General features: G+C 44.4%; 1 protein-coding gene across 5 annotated transcripts in view; it reads right to left on the bottom strand.

Annotated features, from left to right (window-relative positions):
• Positions 1-10,640: 10,640 nt before the first annotated feature.
• Positions 10,641-22,106, bottom strand: part of Akap7 (A-kinase anchoring protein 7) — a 144,632-nt gene continuing 133,166 nt past the window's right edge. For 3 of the 5 annotated variants that reach the window (XM_023714279.1, XM_004630262.2, XM_004630263.2), the window contains one exon: positions 11,786-12,738. In XM_023714279.1, the coding sequence (XP_023570047.1) occupies positions 12,542-12,738 (197 nt within the window). In that variant the 3' untranslated portion in view covers positions 11,786-12,541. Of the gene's footprint in view, positions 12,739-22,106 lie in introns of all 5 variants that reach the window. The other 2 variants (XM_023714277.1, XM_023714278.1) reach the window with 1 other exon arrangement.

The raw sequence follows: 22,106 nt of genomic DNA, 5'->3' as shown, positions 1-22,106 counted from the left end.
CTGTCTGTCTGTCTGTCTGTCTGTCTCTCTCTCTCTCTCTCTCTCTCTCTCTCTCTCTCTCTCTCTCTCTGTTTCTCTGTCTCTGTCTCTCTCTCCTGCCTTCCAAGCCACAATGCTGAAGGCAGCAGCTCTGCCAGCCCATGTGCTCCCTACTCCCCTCAGCAAGCCCAAAAGCCATGGCGCCACCAGCCATGACACTGTAACGCAAACCTTCCTCCTTCAAGTCGATTTTCTTAGGTATTTTGTAACTGCAACAGAAAGCTAACACAAGGAAGGTCTGCACTATTTCTCCCTTAAATCTTACAAATCTTGTGCCAATAACAAGTCTTCAACATGAAGCATCTGAGGAGAAACTCACCTTTCAGGAAATGTCTTAGCGTTTTTCACCAAGGATTTTTGGATGTTTGGAAAAACTAGCTTGTATCTAGGTCTTTCCCCCCAGAGCTTCACATGTTCATAGGTGGGGCTTTTCTTCTACCTAGGGCATATCTATCTGGGCCAAGGGTACATAGTACTAAATTAGTCCACTAATTGCAATTAGCATAGTTCTTGGTGGCATCACTCAAAAGGCTGCATCCTGGATGGCATGAAAGGCAGGATGCTGCTTTGCTGCTTGCTGCTCACAGCCTTCTGCCTGCCATACCATGAACTGTTTCTCCTCTGCAATGCCCCTGTGCTAAGCTGCCCGCCTCAGAGCCAGCCAACATGGACTGAAACCTCTAGAAACTGTGAGACGAAATAACCCTTTCCTCCTTTAACTTTGGGTGTGCAGTATTTTTTCTTAGCAACAAGGAAGGTAAGACATACTTTGTTTTATTTTTATTTTCTTGCTGTATGGTCTTAAATGTGACCCTGGTAGCTATAGAGACTAGTATTAGAGATGTTCATGTCTTTATAGTATGATTTTTGCTGATTCAATCTTTTATCAGAACCATTATTTTTCCCCATTCTGAGTCAACTGAGATTGATTGAGAGGTTGGCATTCAGTGCTCAGAAATACTCATTGGGCAGTAAGGACACAGGCAGTCATCTACCATGTCAAGCTCTCATGAGCCCCACTGTGATGTCTACTCTTATCATTGACAACCAGGGCAGCAGCAAGGGTCACTTCTATCCTGGAGCAACATTTCTCTGGCACTTCCCTGAGCAATGAAACAAAGGCTCTCTCCACTTTGTTTCCTCAAACTTCAGTGAGTGTGGATGTGAGTGAAAGAGAAAAGCATCCCCCATCTAATTTCTCAGACGAAATCAGAAGAGGCACAGTGAGCATGGGCCTCCCATTCCATAGCACCCAGGTACCAGGTCCTCCCTGGCCCATCTCCCATAGGGTTATGTGCACTGGGCAGAGACAATAGGAGCCTATCCAGTCAAGGCATCTTGCTATGACCAGTTTGTTGAATAAACAGGTCTTATGATATTATCCAAACACAGCTTTGTTTTGATTTCCTCTGTCCCTTTTAAGCCTTATTCTCAGTTGGCAGTCTTCACCAAGATAAAAAGTCAGCTAGTCCTTTGGATTTTTTTGTTATCTCCTTTGCATTATACATGTACTATATAGTCACTAAAGCCACACATTCTACCATTTTTGGCCTTTAGGATACCCCGTCCTATGATAGAAAAGACTCCCCCTGATGCTCAATTCCTTCCTTATCTCGCTGGGGCTGCTTCAGCCACAAGTGTCCAGTGGAGAAAGTGGGTGTGGTCCTCCAGCCCTGTCCCTCTCCTACCTCCTCCATGACTCTCTGCCTGAGCATCTCCCTGGCCCACTGCCCGTGGACACTTAGGCTTGGAGAGGACAGGGCACAAGGGCAACCTTGGCTAGGCAGCTTGCCATTCTCAGGCTGACTCATTTCCCACTGGAATTCCACAGCGAGAAGACCAATGATGGCCAGCCTCCTTTGAGTTATTTCTTCCTCAGCTCCCAAAAGCTCCACCCCAACCCCAGAGATGCAACTCTGCTCCAAGTGGTCCCAATCGCCTTCCCAAGTTTTGCACTCCTTTTAGCTGAGGCCTGTTCTGCCCTTTGTCACCTACTGCAAGCCCAGTGGGGAGCCATGTTTACCCAGGCTGCAGAAAGGCTGTCCTGTACTGCAGCAGCCACCGAGGAGCCAATTTACTCTCCTTCCAGATCTTCCAGGTGTGGTGTGGCCACCAGTGGGGTCTGCTTTGGCTGCCTACAAGGCCACAGGTATTAGTCCTCTGCCCCAACACTGGAAATGGAGCTTGAGCTTCCCCAGTGAGTCCTCTGGATGCCCCATGAGGCAAGTGGGGGGAGGGGCAGGGTCAAGTAAAGCTAGCCAAAGTGTGAGAAAAACAGAAAATGGGAAACATGCAATCCCCAAACATGGCATCTTGGCATTTGACAAAACCACTGAAGCAGGAAGGACTCTCTGACCTTCTCCCATGCTTTGTCCCAGAAGCAGACCACAAAAGAATACTCTGACTTTCCTCCAAAGTACATCATAAGATCCTCATTCGAGATACCCTTCCATAGCCAGAGGAAAGGAACACTTCAGTCTCCAAAACTTGGGGACGCTGAGGAGAATCTCAGCAAAAGGCCCCGACTAAATCCCCTGGTTTATTGCAATTAGAAAATCCTTCCCTATGTCCAGTCATATTTCTCTGTGTACCTTTCAATCCAAGCATAAAAACACCCAAGTCATGGGAGGGAAATTACCAGAAGCAAGTAAGCAGGTTTCCAGAGCAAACTAGCCATCTATGTGCCCTAACTGGCTTTTACAGAGGCTAGGTTCCTACACTGTCAAAAAGAGCAAGAGAAAGAAGTCCTACCCTTACTAATGATTACATGTCACAAGAATGGCTTTCCAATCATCAGAAATGTAGTCGGAGTTGTAGGAGAGATCTACACATCTTACGGAGCAGGGGAACGGTTTACAGTTCTATGAATGAATGCTCTGAGAAGGGACAAAGAATCTGGACTCAGTTTTGGCTGGAACCAGTAGTAAATTCATTAGGCAGGACATAACCTTTCCCAGACAGGAAATCAAGGAGGTGGGAGCATCGTGGAGACACAGCCCTAGGCTGCTGGAAGCCACAGTGCGTTGTGGCCAAGTCTCTCAGGGCAGCGGTTTGAGGGGGGCTCTTAGAGAACCACTGCAGTTCTTGGGAGATGCCCCCCATGCCCACCCACCCGGGGAGAGCGTCGGGTGCAAGGACAACCTGCTCAATGCCTCCTCCTCACGACAGTCTTTTACCTCCTGCTTGTGTTCTTCAGTGTCATTCCCTTGCTCTATGACTATGGAGATGGCTCTGTCCCCACACCTTATCCAGCTCACTGAAGCTCACATGGAAATACCAGCAGACAGAGCCCCATTCCGACCTCTTGTTGCATTGCCAAGATTGCTTGTTGCATGTGCTATAGCAAGAAGGGAACCGGGGAGCTCGAGAGCCCAAAGAGATGAAAATCGGCCTTGCTTGCTTCTCTTTGCACTTTGATTTGCCTGCCACCACTGAAGATGAGGTCTCATCTAAAATAAAACAGATGGTGGGGAAAGAGATTATATAAAAAAAATCAATATACCTCCCTGATTTGCTACTGCAGCACCCCAGCCGATGGCTCTTCTGCACACAAAGCACTAACCCCAACAGCAGGCCCACAGAAAATGTTTGATGAAAGAGTGGACTTTATTTCTGAGTAACATGGTCTTCACGTGGTAAGTACTTCTGGCCAAGAGGCAATGAATTAAGTAATATCTGAATAAATGCATTCTATTTTGAAATAGCATTTGTGATTTCCTTTATAATATATATTTTGAATGACACTTTGAAAATGCACAACTTAAAAAGTGAACTCACCTGTCATCCCATAACTCAGAAACCAGCACTGTTCACCTGGGACTGGTCACATTGTTCCTTGGAAGCAGGGTATCAAGACCTCGGAGACTTGTCCAGGATGTGAGACAGGGAGTTTGGTCCCTTTCTCACCTTCCAGCAAACGTGTTGGGCTCAAGCCTGTGCTCGGCACTGCGCTGGACCCTGCAGGCTGAGCACCGGGCCACACAGGCACGGTGCCTGCTCTCCTGGAGCTCGTGGCTGAGCTGGGGAACGTATGCCACGCACAGGGTACAGATCGACCCAACGGGGGACAGGAATGCGTGCTGTCCTGAGCAAGGGCGCAGGCACAGGCACAGGTGGCTGCAGGACAGCTGGGGAGAGGCCCCTTCGTGCCTGCCAGCAGCCGGGCTAGGGACGGCAGAGGAAAAGCAGCCCACAGAAACACGAGCCAGGCCGCTCACATCTTTCCGATCGCACTGGCATTTCCGGTTTCTGTGCCTTTGCCTACACCTCCGTGTCCTTCCACGGCTTCTACCTGCCTGCTGCACCCTCGCCTGCGATCACGGCCTCCAGAACACTTCCCCAAACTGCCTGACGGGGACCCGCATGCTGTGCGGTCACCACACCCACCCACACCCCATGGCCTGTCCAACCACTTGTCTCCCCTTTGCGATGTTCACCGTCACCCAGCCCCAACTGTTGATTCTCATGCGGTGACAATGAAAACAGTGACTATCATTTACTGAGCACTGTGTACCACGTTTTGTTCTAGGCAGTTGCATTATTTTATTCAAACCTCACATGTGCCCTAGGAAATAAACTGAGAAGGGTTAAAACCCTCCCCCAAGTGATGTGAGGCAGAACCAAGATTTGGCTTCACAACTTAAGCTTGGAACAGTTCCTGGAGCTCGTATTTGAGGAGTGAGGGATTGCACTGGGAAGGCCAGTAGAGATATTTTTGTTGGCTTGACACTCAATAAACTGGTAGTATTGTTGACAAAATAGTATTTTTTTCTTTGCACAGGTATAACCATGTGGGTTATTTTAAAATAAAAATATTATATTGTATAAAGCTGGATTTATGTAGCCACAAAATATGGTATATACACTTTGAATGCAACGGCCTTTTCTTAAAGCACATTGCTGAAGTCTGCTGTTGTGCTTAAGTTCGCTTTAGAGGCCTAGCACTAGACAGCTTGCGCCGAACAACACTGCACAAAAACCAGCCGCAGCTGCGTATGGCAAGGCTTGGCTCCAGGCTGCAGGCTCGGTTGGGATTGGCTCCAGGTCTCTGCGTTGCCAAGCCTTTCCTTGCTTCACACCCAGTAGCATCCCATGGGCCCAAGCAAGTCCTATGGTCAGGCTGAACATCAGTAGGACAGAGAAGTACCTTCTGCCTTCAGTGGGGTCAACTGTGGTCACCTGTGAAAGGCAGTCAAATGGAAAAGGATGCTGCAAAGACAGAGAATTGGGAACAACAATCCATTCTGCTCGAGGCCTAAACACCTTTAATTATATTGTTTCCTTCTCATAAGGTTTGAGCCACTCACTGTTTTTTTTTTAATACTTCATTATGGAAGAAATAAACTATAGATATTTTAACATGGGCATGAAAGAAATTCTGAGCACACCAAAAACTGGTAATTTCTCTTTAAAAAGGAAGTCAAAACCACTTATGATCCATGCTTAACCTGAAATACTCATTCTCTCTTGTATATTCCATTTTTTTCTTTTTTCTTTTTTGAATGTATCATAAGTGCTTCTTAGAGCCGAGCCTCTCGCCACCGGCCTCAGCGGGATGGACAGAGCAGGACGGTCCCGAAGGTTCCCTTCCTTCTTGGTAGAGCCCAGGTCCCACAGCTGAAGCTCCATGACACGGAAACGGTGGATTTCAGGCCTCTGTCAAGAGAAGGTAGGAAGGTAGGAAGCACACAAGGTAGGAAGCTGAGCAAACATGGGAAAGGTGTTCAAAAGACGCAGGGCAGTGACAGAGTTAGACACACTAAGCTCTCTAAAGCCATGAGTCCTAAAACCACTTTCCACATGGACTTGTCAAAACCTGCTTCCAAATTTGTCTTCCAGAATCTTGTAAGAAAATACTTGGTTTTGCCCCGCTGTTGCCTATTCATGCTATTTTTTCTACCACAATGACAACATCACCTGTGACAGGCAGGCACATGGAAGAGTCACATGCCTCTCTGGCTTGGTGCCTAGGCATCACTTGGCTTTTTCTCCTCTGCCCTGTTGTGTCTGTCCAGCTGTAAAGATTGTCATTTGCTCCTCTCACCACTCAGAACTTTCTATATCATCCTACATGAGTATATTCAAAAGGCTTTGTGAAATTATGGGTAAGATAAAATACATGTGGTTAGGAAAAAAAAATCAATGAAGAAACTACAGCACCCTTTGATTCACAGACCTGGTGGTTTTTGCAGGGACCACAGGGAATAATGTGCAGCACTGGGTCAATTTGCAAAATGGTTAGAAAAGAACAAGAGTAAGCACCTACCATACAACTGCTTGCATCAGCTATTCTGCAGCAGGACTGTGTCATTTTTCTGAGGAATTTGTCACTTTTATTTTAACATGTAAATTATAGAGCAGTGTTACATGATAGCTTTTCAGAAATAATCTGAATCATTAAAAAGAAATTAAGAGGTTTACTGGAATCAATAAATTAGTTTCTCCATTTTATTGCTCTTATCTTTGCTATTTTGTTTTAACAGAATTTAATGATTTTCCAATAAGTAATTAACGATGGCCTACATAGAGGAGTAAATATTGCAGTATTCATTTTGAGATCGCCCCAAATCTCCTGGATTTGTCAGTTGTAGTCACTGAGTATGAATGAGTGGCTCTGAGAATATCATGGTGTAGATGACAATAGCACCTGTCTTCACAAGCTCTCAGATGACCTTATAAATGAGTCTTCTTATCCCCAGTACCGTGAGCCCAGAAGGAATCATTTTTAAATTCACCGACTGTGAGTGACCTGTGCTAATACTCTTTTTTTAAAATTTTTTTGGCGGTACCAGGGACTGAACTCAAGCCCGTTCACTTGCCAGGCAAGCACTTATTCTACTGAGCTATCTCCCCAGCTCTCTAATACTCATTCTTATCATAAACTAAGTAATCTGAGGTTTGTCTTCTTAGCATATGTGTTGTTATAAAACCCATGCCGGGACCTGTTTTTTGGGTTTTTTTTTTAATGTATTTGGTTGTCGTAGGATCTCATCACACAGCTTGGACTCATGGTAATCCTCCTGTCTTCAGCCTCCCCAGCCCCGGGATTATAGATGTGTGTCATTATGCCGGGACTCAGCTGCCAGCTCAGCATGCCCGGGGGAGGGGGCTTGTATGGCACGAGTGGCTGGGAATGGAACCGTGGTCCCTGCACTCGCCTAAGCTTGCCTAGCTTAGGTCCCTGCTTTGGTCCCTGAGATATTTCTCTGGCCCCATACTTTTTTTTTTTTTTTTTTAGAAGCCTGCACTTCTTAATTTTTTAGATTAATTTTATCTACCTGGGAAAGTTGGAATTCAAGAATCATTCATAAATTGTTTAAAGATAAAATTATTCCAGGAGGTAATCCAAAGTGTTGAAAACACTAGATGACACCTGGTTATCTATTCATCACTTTGTCTGGAGAAGCCACAGGCTTATTGTCACTGATTGTATAATGAAGCAGATTCAAAATTTTTTGCATGCACAGCAGCCGGCCGAAGCATCTGGGTCTGAGCGCAGACGTACTGTGCTGGGCTTGAAATGCGGTTAGGCTGCTTCCACCGCCACCTTATGAGAACACGGGGTGCCTGGCAGGCTCCCCATTTAGGGGTTTCAGTGAAGAATTTGTTTTGTGCGGGGTTTTTTCCCCTTTGACTTATACTTTTTTATTCTTTAAAAAAGTTTTTATAACAGTGGCTGACTGTACATGTTAACTGGATTTCAATGTGATACTGCCTCAAATGGATACAGTCTGCACTGATCAAATCCAGCACACCTTTTCCCACACCTTCATACTCTACAAAAATTCTAATAATCACTATTCCATTTTTTGATCAACATTTTCAGCTTCCATAAGTTATCAGAAAACACACAAATAATATTGATTATAATAATCGTTACACAGGCCCCTATCTGATCACAATGGATTAAGAAATAAAAAAAAAAAATGTAGTTCTTGCCTAGAAATTCAGAATGAATGAAAAGTGGCCACATAAAATAAAGCAAACAGTCATTCAGTGAATAATTTGAATCCTTAAGTACGCTCTAGATATAAATGTAATACAGACCGAGTGTCTCAAATGTAAAAACCCAAAATCTTAAATTCTCCAAGATTCAAAACTTTTGATTTGACACCACAAGCAGAAAATTCACACTTAACTTCACTTGACAGGGCATGTACAAAATGCAGGCACATTAAAATATTCTATAAAATTACCTTCATGGGGCTGGGGAGATAGCTCAGTAGGATAAGCGCTTGCCTGGCAAGTGCAAGAATCTGAGTTCAATCCCTGGTTCTGCCAAAAAAAAAATTACCTTCATGCTATGTGCTTAAAATGCAGAGGAAATAAATAAATTTTATGTTTGAGCCTGGGTTTTCTACTTAAGAGTTCTCAAATGTCCCCAAATATGAAAGCATCTGGACTTTGACACACTTCTAATTCCAAGCATTAAAGATGAGGAATACTAATCTCTTTTATCTCAAGGAGCTACAGCCTGTGCTGAGAACAGGACACAAACTAAGATTATATAACTGGGATTGTCCTGGTAACTTTTCTCATTGCTGGACAAAATATCCAACACTAAAAATTAAGGGAGCAAAGGTATTTAGCTCATAGTCTGTTGAAGCTTCAATCCATAATCGGCTGGCTCCAAGGCAGGGTGGCACGACAGACAGGCACTGCAGAGGAAATGCTCATGGTGGGAAGAAGGCAGTAAAGCAACAAAGGACCGCCACAGCTCTTTCTATCTGCTCTGTCTTATCCAGGCTATGCAGGGTAGGTGGCACTCACACCCTTAATCCTAGTGTCCTACAGCCTCGCATTGCACCAAGAATCAATTCCAGCATCACACACTGTAGATCCAACCATCTCTGAAAAATCCCCACCTATGATCACCTGAGGCTTTGGGGGGACATCTAGGCAAAAACCATAACAGACACCAGGTCAAAGGTGGAATAAGCTTCTCCTTTGGTTGAAAATACTGTTTTTGCTGTACTCTATTCACATACAACCGTTCTTCAGTGGTTGATCCCCAAAATGTTGACATCTGGTTACACACACATGTGCCACCGAGCTGTCACTACCTGAAGCAGGCGATCAGCACAAGTGAACGTAGAATCTTCCAGAAGTCTAAGCCTCCGTGGACAGATGGGACAGTGAGTCCAGCTAGGTGATATGGTGGCAGAGTGACAGGCACTGTAGCACGGCCCTAAAGAGCCCTGCTTAGGGTCCTTGAAATGACCTAGCTGAACTCTTCCTAAGCACAGACTGGGAAGTGAGGCTCACAGACCTGCGCTGGCTTGCTCAAAATCAAAGTTCAGCAGTGGACCCAGGCTGAGAGGACCTGGCTGGTCCAGGATGGAGCTGTCACCATGTGAGATAAAACTGTTATAGGTGACACCACATCTGTACCAACCAAGGGAACAACATGCTGTGTACAGGAAACCCAAATGTCAATTATTTGTCTTTTTTTTTTTTTTTTTAAACGTATTTCGTCCTGGGTGTACAGGGTCTCACTGCACAGATCGGACTTGTAGTGATCTTTCTGTTTCCAGCCTCCCAAGTGCTAGGATTACAGGCACGCACCACCACACCCAGTCTCAATCTCCATCTCAGCACACCCTGGGGGTGGGGCCAGCAAGGCTTGCCAGGGATTGAACCCCTGGTTGTTATGTTTGCCTAAGCAGGCGCTTTAGTCCACTGAGTTATCTGGCCAGCCCTATTCTGTCATTTTGGACTATTTACACTTTTTTCTTTTCTTTTCTTTCTTTCTTTTTTTTTTTTTTTTGCAGCCCCTGCACTTGCCAGGCAAGCGCTTATTCTACTGAGCCATCTCCCCGGCCCCCTATTCTGTCATTTTGATGAGCAGGAATAAAGTCACTTTGAAAATTTCAGATCCCACACCTAGATTTAATGTCTTACAAGATTTTAAAAGTGGGAAACAAAGGATATTTATTTCATTGCTTCAACTGTTTCTGTAAACCTGCTTGCATGGAGACATCACTGATAAGGACAGAATCCTCCTCAATCCTTCCATTGTATGTCTGGCTTCTGCGGTCCAGTTCTGCCATCCTGGCTGACTGCGCTTACCTCTAGTCACAGAAGAAGGGCTGCAAGGAAGCTACTTTAATCAAAAGAAAGTGGCTCTGCCTTTGTTATACAACCTCAATTTGAGCTGATGTGCTTGGTGGAGACAGGAAGTGCTGCACTGGGGAAAGTATCCGCTTTGAAGTAGAATTGGTCTAAGTTTAAATTCAGCCCTGTCTTTCATTACCTTTATGACCGTGGGCCATTTAACCACAAAGTTCCAGTTTCTGAATTTGTAAAGTACTAATTACTTCCTAACAGGGCTACTCAAGGGCAGAAATTTAACCAAGAACCCAAATCACATGGTACGCGGCCTGGGCCTTGGCAGGGACTTAAAAACAGGAATTATGATTTGTTTTGCTCTAACCCAGGAAAAATAGGAGCATAAAAGGGAAAAAACACTGACACCATCAGCGCTTCCATTCCTGATTTACGGTTATCAATGTGCACCCGCTAACTTCCCGGCACCCGCATATGCCACCAAGCTATCTCCCCAGCTCCGACAACTCCCAAGAATGAGAAAAAGAGGAAAGGCAACAAGGGAAAACAAAACATTTATTAAGAGGCATGAAAATGCATAAACTCATTTATAAATAAATGTAGTATAATTTACTCGTGAAAAAATAGCTAAAATCCATGAGCAAAACTGGATTTTATATTTGAATGATTACACATTTGATCTCCAATCATTTCCCCCCCGTCATGATCTATCAGCAGCAGCAATTTCATAGTGACTACAGAAACAGCCGTTACTCATAATCATCACCTGGGAAGAAAGTTTTCAAGAATGCTCTTTAAAATGAATCAGCGCAGGGGCCAGAGAGATAGCTCAGTTGAATAAGCGCTTGCCTGGCAAGTGCAAGGGCCTGAGTTCTAATCCCCAGTTCCACGGAAAAAAAAAAAAAAAAAAAGAATCAGTGCAAACGAATTCAAATTACAAGGATACAGTAAGATCTAGGCTTATCTTCAGAAAAGTAGAAAATAAAACTCCTAAACATTTATTCAATAAGAAATGACAAGGCAAACTACATTTTGATCAGTGAAAAATAATACACATGGGTATTATAAAACATTCTTAACCAGTGATTGCAATTATTACATTTATAAATGTTCATTCAAGTACTAATGTCCAAAAACATTCAAATTCTCATTAAAAGTCACACTACATGTAGACACACCTGGACGATGTTTCTTTTGATTTAGAAACACTTGTCAACAGGAGGCAAGTGACATTTAAAATACTGTTGTTGGTTTTATTTTGGCTGCAGATGATTTTTCACACTGCTTTTATCTGCAAGGACCTGGTGAACATCTCACAACAGCTCATTAAAAAGTCATTTCTCTAAAATGACTTCATTATTTCAGAAACAAACACCCTGAAACAGAAGATCAGCTTAGAAAATAATGGGGCAAAATCAGTTTTCTTTGGCAAGAAATTACTAATTCCTCACCCAATATTGGTTCGCTGTTACATACAAAGTATCAGAACACTTCGGTGTTTACCAACAAGCTATTTAACAAGCTGAAGAGATTTTATAAGCTATGCTACCACAATAGCAAGGAAAGGTTTATGTCGAAGTTGTGCTGAAATCAACGTCATCTGCTTGACTCCTGTTATTAACCAGTCTTCCTTCAAAGAGCTCCTTCCTAATTTTGGCCTGAATCTCAGGCATTAATAAAAGTTCCTTTATCTGTTTCACTTTGGACTTCAGACTGATCCGTTCTCGCTGCAAAACTTCATTAATTAAGTCTTGGGGTCCAATAGGTTTCTTGCCTAGGGGGAAAAATTTATATAACACATTTAAAGTACAAATGTCAATGAAAAACATTAAACACAGTACACTGATTTATCAAAATGAGGTTTAAAAAAAAACCTTTAAAATGTTGCCCACATTTTATAGAAAAGGTTGCATTTTGCCAAAAATATATCATTTACATAAAACATAAAATACTGGAAATGAAGATCAGTGCATAGCGACAACACGTAGAGGACAAACAGACATTACAGACGGAAGATAATTTTGACAGTGATCATTAAACTCTGCACTTGATAGCTGTGTGTGAGTTTGGCCTCAGGTAAAGTAGCCGAATGCCCTACATAACAGAACTGGCAGTGCTGCACCTGTGGCCGGGCCTCTCCCAGCCGCCCGGTCCAGGAGGCAGGTGGAACCCAAGTCCCCTCCCTTCCTGTTCACAGCTGAGGGCAAGAAAAACTGGGCCCATTCTTCTTCCATGAACGTCCTCTGCTAGTCCCAAGCACTCTGCTTCACTTCTGTTGTGTTTCAGAAATGCAAACACATCATCATCGGTGGTCACGAGCGTTAGGCTGTCTCCTCGGATGGGACAAGAGACATTTCAATAGCACACGGCAAGCCAGCGTCCAGGCTTAGCAGAGGGGAGGAGGGGCACTCCACAGAGCAGGGGGACCGGTCCTGGCTCATTTCCTGTTGTTACCAACGTCGCTGCCACTGCGATCAGCCTCTTCCGCCTTCCCAGAGCTCCCATCCCCAGGCTGCTTCTTGCTCTGGGTTTCCTCCAGGTACTGCTGCACAGCCTTGAGCACTGCACTCTCCACCAGCCTCTTACTCAGTCTCACTAGCTCAGCATCATCCGGCTCCCCGCCATTCTTGTCACCTACATTCCACAACAGAGAAGAGAGGTCACTGAGCTGGAATCCCATAGCAGCTCCAGCATGCAGGGGCCAGATGGTTCTGTTAGCTTAAAAGAGCAAGTGTCCTTCAGCCTGGCAAATTAGATCCTTGGCTCCAAGCAAAGTGGGCAACTGTTCATACGGCATGTGCAGAAGCAGGAACCTGCCTCCTATTCCCACAGACCGCAGGCTGCACTGTAGTTCATTAGTCCCAAGCTGAAAGTAACAGCCAAGCTAGCAATGCCAGAAGTTTCCCATTTCTACATGGAGGTTTTGTTTGTGTCTCAACCAGGGCGTATTGCTACTACTGCCGTGCATGCGTCTAGCGCTCTGGGCCTCACCTTGTCAATGTGCCTGGGACCCCCAGTTTCCTTCTCCCTCCCAAGGCCCCAGAGGAGGTAACCAAGGTTTAGCTACCATCTCATCACTCAGGATCACAAAATTTTCAAAGATTCAGCCTACAGATGGGTTGTTGTTAAACTCTCAGCACTCTCTTGAAGACAGCTACAAAGTTAAAGCTACTACCGCCAGCAAGTAGGATAAAATAAATTTGGAGAACTAACACTTCATTTTGGTGCTACCACTGCAGTAGAGGAACAGGAAATGCTTCAAGGAAGAGTTTGGATTGTGATGGCAAATTACCTGATGTGACTATTTCATGGGCACTTTGCTTCCCTGCTAGTGGTGGGCCATGTCTATGTACTGCAGCTCACAATGCCTGTTGCTATGAAGGTGCAGGTTCTGACTCATGTGCCTACTACTCATTCCCAGCCACTCTTGTTTCCCCCTGCACCAAGGAAAGGAAATGAGGGGTTCTTCCCCGTGTCCACACAGCACCCTGCCTCCCTGCATTGAGTTGTGGGCCCAGAAAGGTAGATGATTAGAGGCAAAGAGGTCATTAAATTCACACACACTCACATCAGAACCCTGTGGGAGACCACCCATGAGCTCCACAAGACCAAGGATGGCAACTGCAAGTCGAAGGGTGGAGCAAGCAGGCCCAAGGGGTGTGAACTGGAAGCCGGACACTTTCCTCTATCCTCACACACAGCAGGAATTGAAGACCAAAAGCAGATACACCAACAGCAAGACCCGACTCCCCATTGTCCCTATCGCTTGTCTGTAATGCACACTTGAGAACCATTCTGCTTATACCATCCCACCCTTCTTAGAGGCAGCTATGGAAAAGCAAGGATGGGGTAAGACCCATAGAGAGAGGCTGACAAGAGACAGCCTCCTAGACCCATGACCAGGAGTCTAAGAAGATCTGTAGTGTTTAGAATTAAGAGTAAACTTCAACTCACAGACCCTACGCACCACAATATGTGAAGATATTATGAGAAGGCAGACAAAAATATCACTCCTGATACTACTTCGGGGGGCAAGTTCAGGTTGTGTTCATTCGTATGAATGAACAAGTGCACTGCCTGTTACTTATAGGTGTTTACCTCAATCTCACAATGTAGCTTATGTGACACAGATGACACTTGCAACTATTTGTATAAATGGCTCTTCAAATTTAAAATGGGAAAAAGCATGTAAATGAAGAAGTACTATTTAAGTAGCTTTTAAAACACTGTAAATGGCTCCACAGCTGCCACTCTACTGTGTCTAGGCAACACGGGGGCTACTCTAGAACCTACTCACCTTTCTCCTTGGCAAAATAACAAGGTTGCATTTGACTCTAATTAAAAACTCAACCCTCAAGACCTCTCTTCAGTCCAGTATTATGTGTTTATGTGATTTCTACCAGTCCACAGTGAATGGCTTGTTACTACAGACAAGGGGAGATTTGAAATGAAAAATCGTCCCCAAAATGCTACTCTTCCTTCTGTCTTATTTCTGTCTGTGTTTTTACTATTATGCGGTCAACAAAGCTCAAGCTCATTGCCATCTTGAACGCCTTCCTTTCCTTCACCAACTCACTCTGTGACTATTAAGCCGTCAGTCTCGCTTCTGATGTCCCCTTCTTCAATGCTTCTGACATAATTCCCTTAGATTAATTTTTCTAAAATATCCCTTTCACTCTTCATTCAAAAGAGAAATAAGCCTGGCTCGACATCTTCCTTAAGAGCCCACCACTGCTGCACCTTGCTAACTTCCAATTTGTCTCCAGAAGACTCTGCAACATTGCCTCTTACGTGATGGCTCTTCCTTTCTCTCCCCAGTGAGAATCCCACCTGCTCCAGGAAGCCTTCCCTGAGTGGCCTCACCAGAAGTGGAGCGCCTCCCTTACAGTCCCACTACTCTAACTGAATGTGCAGTATGTGGCCACCGGGCCACCCATTCCAAAAGAGTGCACCAAGAATCCACTATGTGCTTGCAACTCTTCCAGCCTATAGGGATACAACAGGAGGTGGAGCAATCCAGGCTTGCTGCATTAACTCATTTACAAACGATGAGCACTACCTATTAAGGTACTTGCTGCATTGTAACGTTCAACAACTCGTGATCTGGTGTCTGTCCTGCTACAGCAACTGTGCCTCAGGCTTCTCCCTGCTCTTCCTTTCTGCCAACAGATGGACAATGTATTAGTCACAAAAAGAGCTCAAGAAATATTTGCTAGTCAAGTAAATTGTTGACTGAAATCTTTGAAAACAGTAGCAACATTTTTAAATGTTTCTAGCCTCCCATAAAAATAGCACACTATAGCCAGAAATTTAAATTTCATACTGTTTCAAACAAGAAAAGAGAATTTCAGAATAATTCAAATATCTGTATGTACATTGTGCATCTAGTTCAATGAACCGGGTCAGTATGACGAAGTTTAAGATGCAAGGGACAGATACCACCTACAAGAACTAATTATCTAGCTCAGTGATCAAAAATTAAATATGCTTGTAGTTGAATCTTTCAGCTCTGTCCTGGGCTCCAGTTTCTTAGGAGGATTTCTGCAAACCGTCCTTAATTTGTTAAAGTGAGTCCAGGGAAGAGATGCTAGGAAAACGTGATTACAGAGTCCTGCAAGAATGCCTGGTGCACCTCTGCACCAGCAAGAATCTGCTTTTTTGTGTTCCCATGTTTAGCAAACTTAATTGAACTTCATTAGAGAGAAGCAGTTTCAGATTAAAATTATGATGTATTTTTCTTCCACCTACCACTTCCATGAGGGCCTCTGCTCCTCACAGAATCTCTAAGACAAATGACCACATTCATTTTATCTGACGCCTAATTACCAACAGCACTCAACCAAAGGCTTTTGTTCATATTCCAACAAAAGGACACACAAAAATTCCCAATATGAGTATCCAACTCTTGATAAAAAATATTCTTTCTTTATTTACCTGTATGTCACACCTATTTAATAAACAACAGACTAACCTTTGTCTTCAACATTATTATTCTGGAAATCTCTCTAAAATATCCTCGATCAATTTCTTATGTGAACACTAAAAATACAAAATAAAAGTATGAAAATCTTTTAAATCCACTAAGTACACAATTGTCCCTAAAGGAAAAAACATAAGAAACTTCCCAACAAACTTCAAGTGAGAAATTCCAAGCTGGACATAGTGGGTACACCTGTAATCCTAGCACATGGGAGGCTGAGGCAGGAGGACTGCTGCAAGTTTAAGGCCAGCCTGGGCTATAAAGTGAGTTCAAGGACAGCCTGAACTACACAGTGAAACTCTGTGTAAGAAAAAAAGGAAAGAAGGAAGGAAGGAAGGAAGAGAAAGAGAGAGAGGGAAGTAGAGGAAAAGGAGAGAAAGAAGGTCAGTCCAAGTAAGCAACTGCATAGGAGAGCTGCTGGCACCCTAACTCCTGCTCTGTACTTCTGACTTTGCTCTGTATTACCCAAGAGCTTTGCTATCAGTTCAGTGCAAAGATAAGCATTTGGTGGTCATAAAAAGAAAACAAGTGATTTGTGGCAGCAAGAATATTTCCCACTTTCTAGGATAATTTACGGCCGGCATCCATTTGGCTCCGTTGTGCCGGGTGTGAGCTGACCCAACCAGAGGTCAGCCGAGTCACGTGACGGGCTCCAGGAGTTCCTCCCTCCTTATGGGAACAGAGAACTCTTGAGTCCCTAACCTGCTTCTCCTCAAATGTATGAATTATGTTTTCTTCAGAGGCAGCCAAACACCTAAAAGCATTTTTTTTTTTCTAAAAACTATGACTTTGCTGGGCTCTACAGATGTCCAACAGGGAACCAGAGGTAGAATGAAGCTTGACTTTCATTTTGTAAAATTCTGGGTCAATCCCTTCTTACTTCTACATACAGGAATGTTAGTCACTTAGGGAGTATTTGCCTAAAAGTTGGCCAAGTAAGGTTTATGAGGCCTAACTTAACCTGCCCTGAAAGAATAAGGACATTGAGATGGAGATTTACAGGGACATTCAGCTATACCCAGAAGTCTCTAGGGCCAAGGCTATGTCACCTTGCACTCCCACAGGGCCCCACAGGCTGTGCCTGTCCCCAGCAGAGACACTTGTCTTATGGGGACACACCCTTAAGCCACAAGGACTCTGCCTGGGCCACCAACCCCAACTCAAAACAGCCTGCCAGAGCCCAGCCCTCCACAGCACCCCACCAAGCTGTCTCCCTTCTCTGGTGAGCGGGGCATTCTGAGCCACTGGTGGCCGTGGCTGCTGCTATCTTCTCTTACTTTGCGTCGTTAGGGAATGGCTGTCTCTTCAGCAGAGCTATGCTCCTTTTCGCCTTCTCTTACTCCTCATTAAAGCTCTTTCCATTAAATTCATACCGCTATTTCAGGCTTAATATCCACTATCACCAAACCAAGGACCCACACCAGCTGGCGACACAGCCACCATCAACAGCGAGGTGCTTATTTGTCCTGACAAGAACAAATCACAGGCATTTGTTTTAAAAAGGGAGCAAGGGAAATCTGGATTACAATATGCCAGAGAGTACAACCACATGAAAATGAGAGGGCTAGAAGATTAAAACATTAAAAGCTGTCACTTGTATGACCCCAACTATCAAAATTCTCACAGGAAAACAGAGTGTCTCTGTACCTGAGGCTGCACCTAGGGGCCTCACAGCTGTCACCATGTCATGATGCTAATATCCCAAATCACACCAAAATGCTACGGGTATCGTTTCGATTACTACGAGAAGAAGGAATACAGAGAAATTCAGGGACATTCAGAAAGCCAAAAATTTAAAAAATGACTAGCCCAGAGGCTAAGCTCCATTGTCAGTGGCACCACGCTGAGACAATATAAATGAAAAAGATGATCAAGATGTAAGAGAGAAACAGCAAACAAAAGGACAGCCATGGGCCACTGTCCCTGTCTGTCTGCTGAACAGAGGGCAGATCCCAGTGAAAGGACTTTCCAAGGCAGTTAAACAAAAATGAAAAGAGCACACAGGGAAACAGAAGTCCTGCCAAGGGCTATGCCCAGGGAAAAAACGGAAGTAATAAAATTATTCAAACAGAAAATAAAAACAAGGCGTGAGAAAGAAGGTGGCTTTGCTTTGTAAGGCTGGCTTGTGAGAAAACCACCTAAATCTGAAGATGATGAGGGGAGTGCACTGACTGATAACTCAGTAAGCCTACACAACCAGCCCCTCTGGACTACCTGAAGGCCCCCTTTGCCTTCCAATATTGAAGGAAAAAGGATCTCTCATGCCTACCCATACACCTTTGGGGGTCATTACCAATGTGACCCATGGAGGCAAAGTCATTTGGAGGAAATCTGCCCAGGTCACCCACAGTCCTCAAAATGATGGCCCCATCAACAGTCTTTGTGCTTTGATAGCAGCTTCAGACAAGTACCTCTGTGTAATTATTGAAGCCTTCAAGCCAATCAGGAAAACTATCATTACTGTGATATTTCTGAATGCTACCAGTTTTCCACGTCTGCAACCACCAAGAGAATTCTTTATTAAGATGTAAAAAAAAAGCTCATTTGGTATCTGAAAGAAGGTTTCCTTAGTGTCTTCCATCTCAGGATCCCTCACTTCCTGTTCTAGAAACATGGCTACATCCTCTTGAGAAGAGAGCTTTTCTTTTTTAACCAAGTTTATCTTTTCTTCCATCTTCCGGACAAAAAGCACTACATGCAGATCCGTGGCTATCACAAATTTCACAGGGTACACACAGCTTCTTACACGCCACCTTCAGGTGCTTGTGACAACGGATAGGCCAGGAATCCTCCTCCAGCACACACTGAACTGAGACTGTGCCAAGACCCTTAGCTGCTCAGAGTCTTAGCTTTGTCCTAGAAAACATTTCTGAAAACAAAGATCCCTTCCTCTTGCTAGTGCCCAGGCTCACCACCAACAACCACCAGAGAATTCTGGAAGTAAAACAGTAACACTTTACAATACTGATTTCAAAAGGGTAAAAACCAGGGGTGCTTTGATGAGTTTCAATCCTACATTCAGCGGCAAGGAACAAGTAGAAAAAGGATGCTACTATATGTGCAAAAGAATTGCTCGCAGGGTCTGGGATCACCATACTGTGCAGCCCTCTGTCCAAGCATTTTTAAATTGAGAGTGGGGGGTGGGGAACAGCTGCCCTGAATATCAAGACTAAGCCTTGAGGGGAACAAAAGGGTGGTGGGTCCCAGCTGCATGTGACCTGCAGTCTGAGTGGGCTGGGTGTCATCCAAGCAACTAATGCCAAAGCTGTCACAGTGACAAAGGACCAGGAGCCCTGAGGCCACTGCTCTTGCAGCAGCTGGTTCTGGCTGTCCCAAGTCTGTACTTCCTTCCGCCAGCCCGCAAGCCCTGCTGAAGCTGGTGCCATCCACGTGTCACTGGAAGAAGTCCTGCAGCACAAGCTCCGGAGGCCGCCAGTGCTGTGCATCCCCCACGTCCTGAGTGTGGCTCTCAGGGTCATGTCAGAGACCCAGCAAGAAGTCGCCACAGTACCTTGCTAGGGATGCTCTTCCCTCTCCACAAGAGACTGCTCTCTTTATCAATGTGCAACATCAATTCTGAGCACATATATTTTTTAAAAAAATTTATTTATTTATTTGATACAGGGCCTTGCTACCCAGTTCAGACTCATAGTGATTCTCCGGTCTCAGCCTCCCCAGTGCTGGGCTTACCAGTGTGTGCCACCACACCCAGTTTCAGGGCCTGACATGGCATGTGGTACCAGGGACTGAACCTGGGTCTTTGTGCTTGCCAGGCAGGTGCTCAGACCATCGAGCTATCTCCCCAGCCCAATTCTGAGCCTGTATTAGAAACCAAACAGCACCCTATGTATTTACCACTGAATGCTGTCTTTTCACACTGGACAGCTTGCAAAATAGTGAAAGCAAGGTGACAAAAATGCCTAACATGTATAGGAGAGGAAAGAATATACCGTCACTGGCATTTTTTAACATGCACAGCCTCATCTACAAGCTTACCAAAAGCAAGGTAGATCATCGTTAGAACAACAGTACATTTTACACTGGTTTTGTTTTAATTAATTTTTAATTTATTTGGTTGTTACAGAGTCTCACTATGCAGCTTGGACTCGTGGTGATCCTCCTGCTTTCAACCTCCACAGCACTGGGAGTATAGGCATGTGCCACTACACCCGAACTCAATGGCAGACTGAAGGCGGGGCTGGCATAGCATGTGGTGCCAGGGATCTAAGCACGGTCCCTGTGCTTGCCTAAGCCTGCCTAAGAAGGCACGTTAGCCCACTGAGCAATCTTGCTGGCCCCTGCATTGAAGTTTTAAGGATTAAAGACAATCTATCAAAAATGTCTAACACTGAAGCCACAACATATGTGTCTCTCAGAATGTAGCATTCTAGATGTGAGCTATTTTCAGATAATACACACAATACCTACTAAATACCAATCATCCATTTAAAGATACTTTATGAAGCAGTTATAAGCTTCAACTAATTATTTAAAAAGGAATTAAACATACACCCTGACCAAACCCAAGCGAATCTAGAAAGATGACCAAGAATGATGACTGAAGACACAATGGGATAAGTGCTATACTAACACCTACTCAGTCCAGCGGAACTGGAAATGGGGGAGAGGATAAGTTTCAGCTCAGTGAATAAGTTTCTAGGCACTGGGACAGGAGTGCCGAGTGGAGAGATTTTAGAGACACAGAAAGACAAGAAGCTGTGCATAGGTCATGAAAAAGCACAATATATTTGGAAAACTGGAATAACTTCCATAGTATTGGGATAGAATTCAGAGAGCCACGGGTGGGTGAGGGTGGACTGAGAGAGAAGGCCCAGTACCAGGCAGTGCCATGGCTTCCTAAGTGTCAGTGCCCCCCAAGGCCGTGTGTGCGACCCTGTCTCCAGCTCCTGGCCCTGTTGGGAGGCAGCGGAACCCCTGAGGAGTGCAGCCTAAGGGCGAAACGTTAGGTCACTAGGAGCCTGTCCTCAGTGGGACTGGGCAGACTCAGTCTTTCCTTTCTTTGTTTTGCAACAACCACTACCGTGTGCTGCTGCCAAGATGTACTGTGCTGCCCCCAGGCCCAAAGCAACAAGGCCACGCAACCAGGAACTGAACCCTCTCTGGCTGTGAGCCCAAGAACACCTTCATCCTGAAGTCTTCCCTTCCTTTAAGCTCTCTGTCTCAGATACTTTATCACACAATGAAGGCTGATTGCAGATAAGGGTTGTCTGACTGCAGGTACAGATAATGGGCAGTTATCAGAGGATTTTTAAAAGCATAGCATATGCAAGAGAATTTACTGTGATACACAGAACATGGATAAAAGAGTAGAGACAGGCTAAAACTGAGACACCCTCAGCACGGGCCAAGGACAAACATCAAGGGCTAATGCATGACAGATACAGCAGGAAAGGCAAGGGAACTGAGACAAGAAATAGGAACACCGGCCCATGAAGTCACCTGAATTAGGGGACAATGTGGAAGAAAGGGTGAAAGAAAATGTTAGGAAATAATGGCCCAAAATGCTTGAAATTTAATTAAAACTATAACCTTTGATATTAAGATGCTTGAGGAGTTCCAGGAACAAAAAATGGGGGAGGGGGGGAAGAAACAAGGAAAAAATAAACTTAAAAAAAAAAAGGATATATTTTACACCAAGGAAAAATGACAAATATGACCAGAGATAAATTCATCAAAAGCAAGGCAAAACAAAATATATCATTTTAATACATTATGAGAAAAAAATCACAGGTAGCCTAATTTTTTTTTTTTTTTTTTCAATGTTTTATTGATAAACAGATAGAACTCAGGCCCTTGCGTTTGCCAAGAAAGTGCTTATTCTACTGAGCCATCTCCCCGGCCCCATAGCCTAAAATTCTTAACCCCCCAAAATACTGTATTTCAAAAATGATGGTGAAAGAGAGACTTTTTCAGATACACAAAGGCTGAGTGAATTCATACCACCTGGCCAGTGCACTAGCAAGGACATTAAAGGACAATTTTCAGGGAGAAGGAAAATGAT

Source organism: Octodon degus, unplaced genomic scaffold (genome assembly GCF_000260255.1).
Source record: "Octodon degus isolate 3935 unplaced genomic scaffold, OctDeg1.0 scaffold00034, whole genome shotgun sequence".
Taxonomy (NCBI): Eukaryota; Metazoa; Chordata; class Mammalia; order Rodentia; family Octodontidae; genus Octodon; species Octodon degus.
This window is presented reverse-complemented; position numbering and strand designations above follow the sequence as displayed.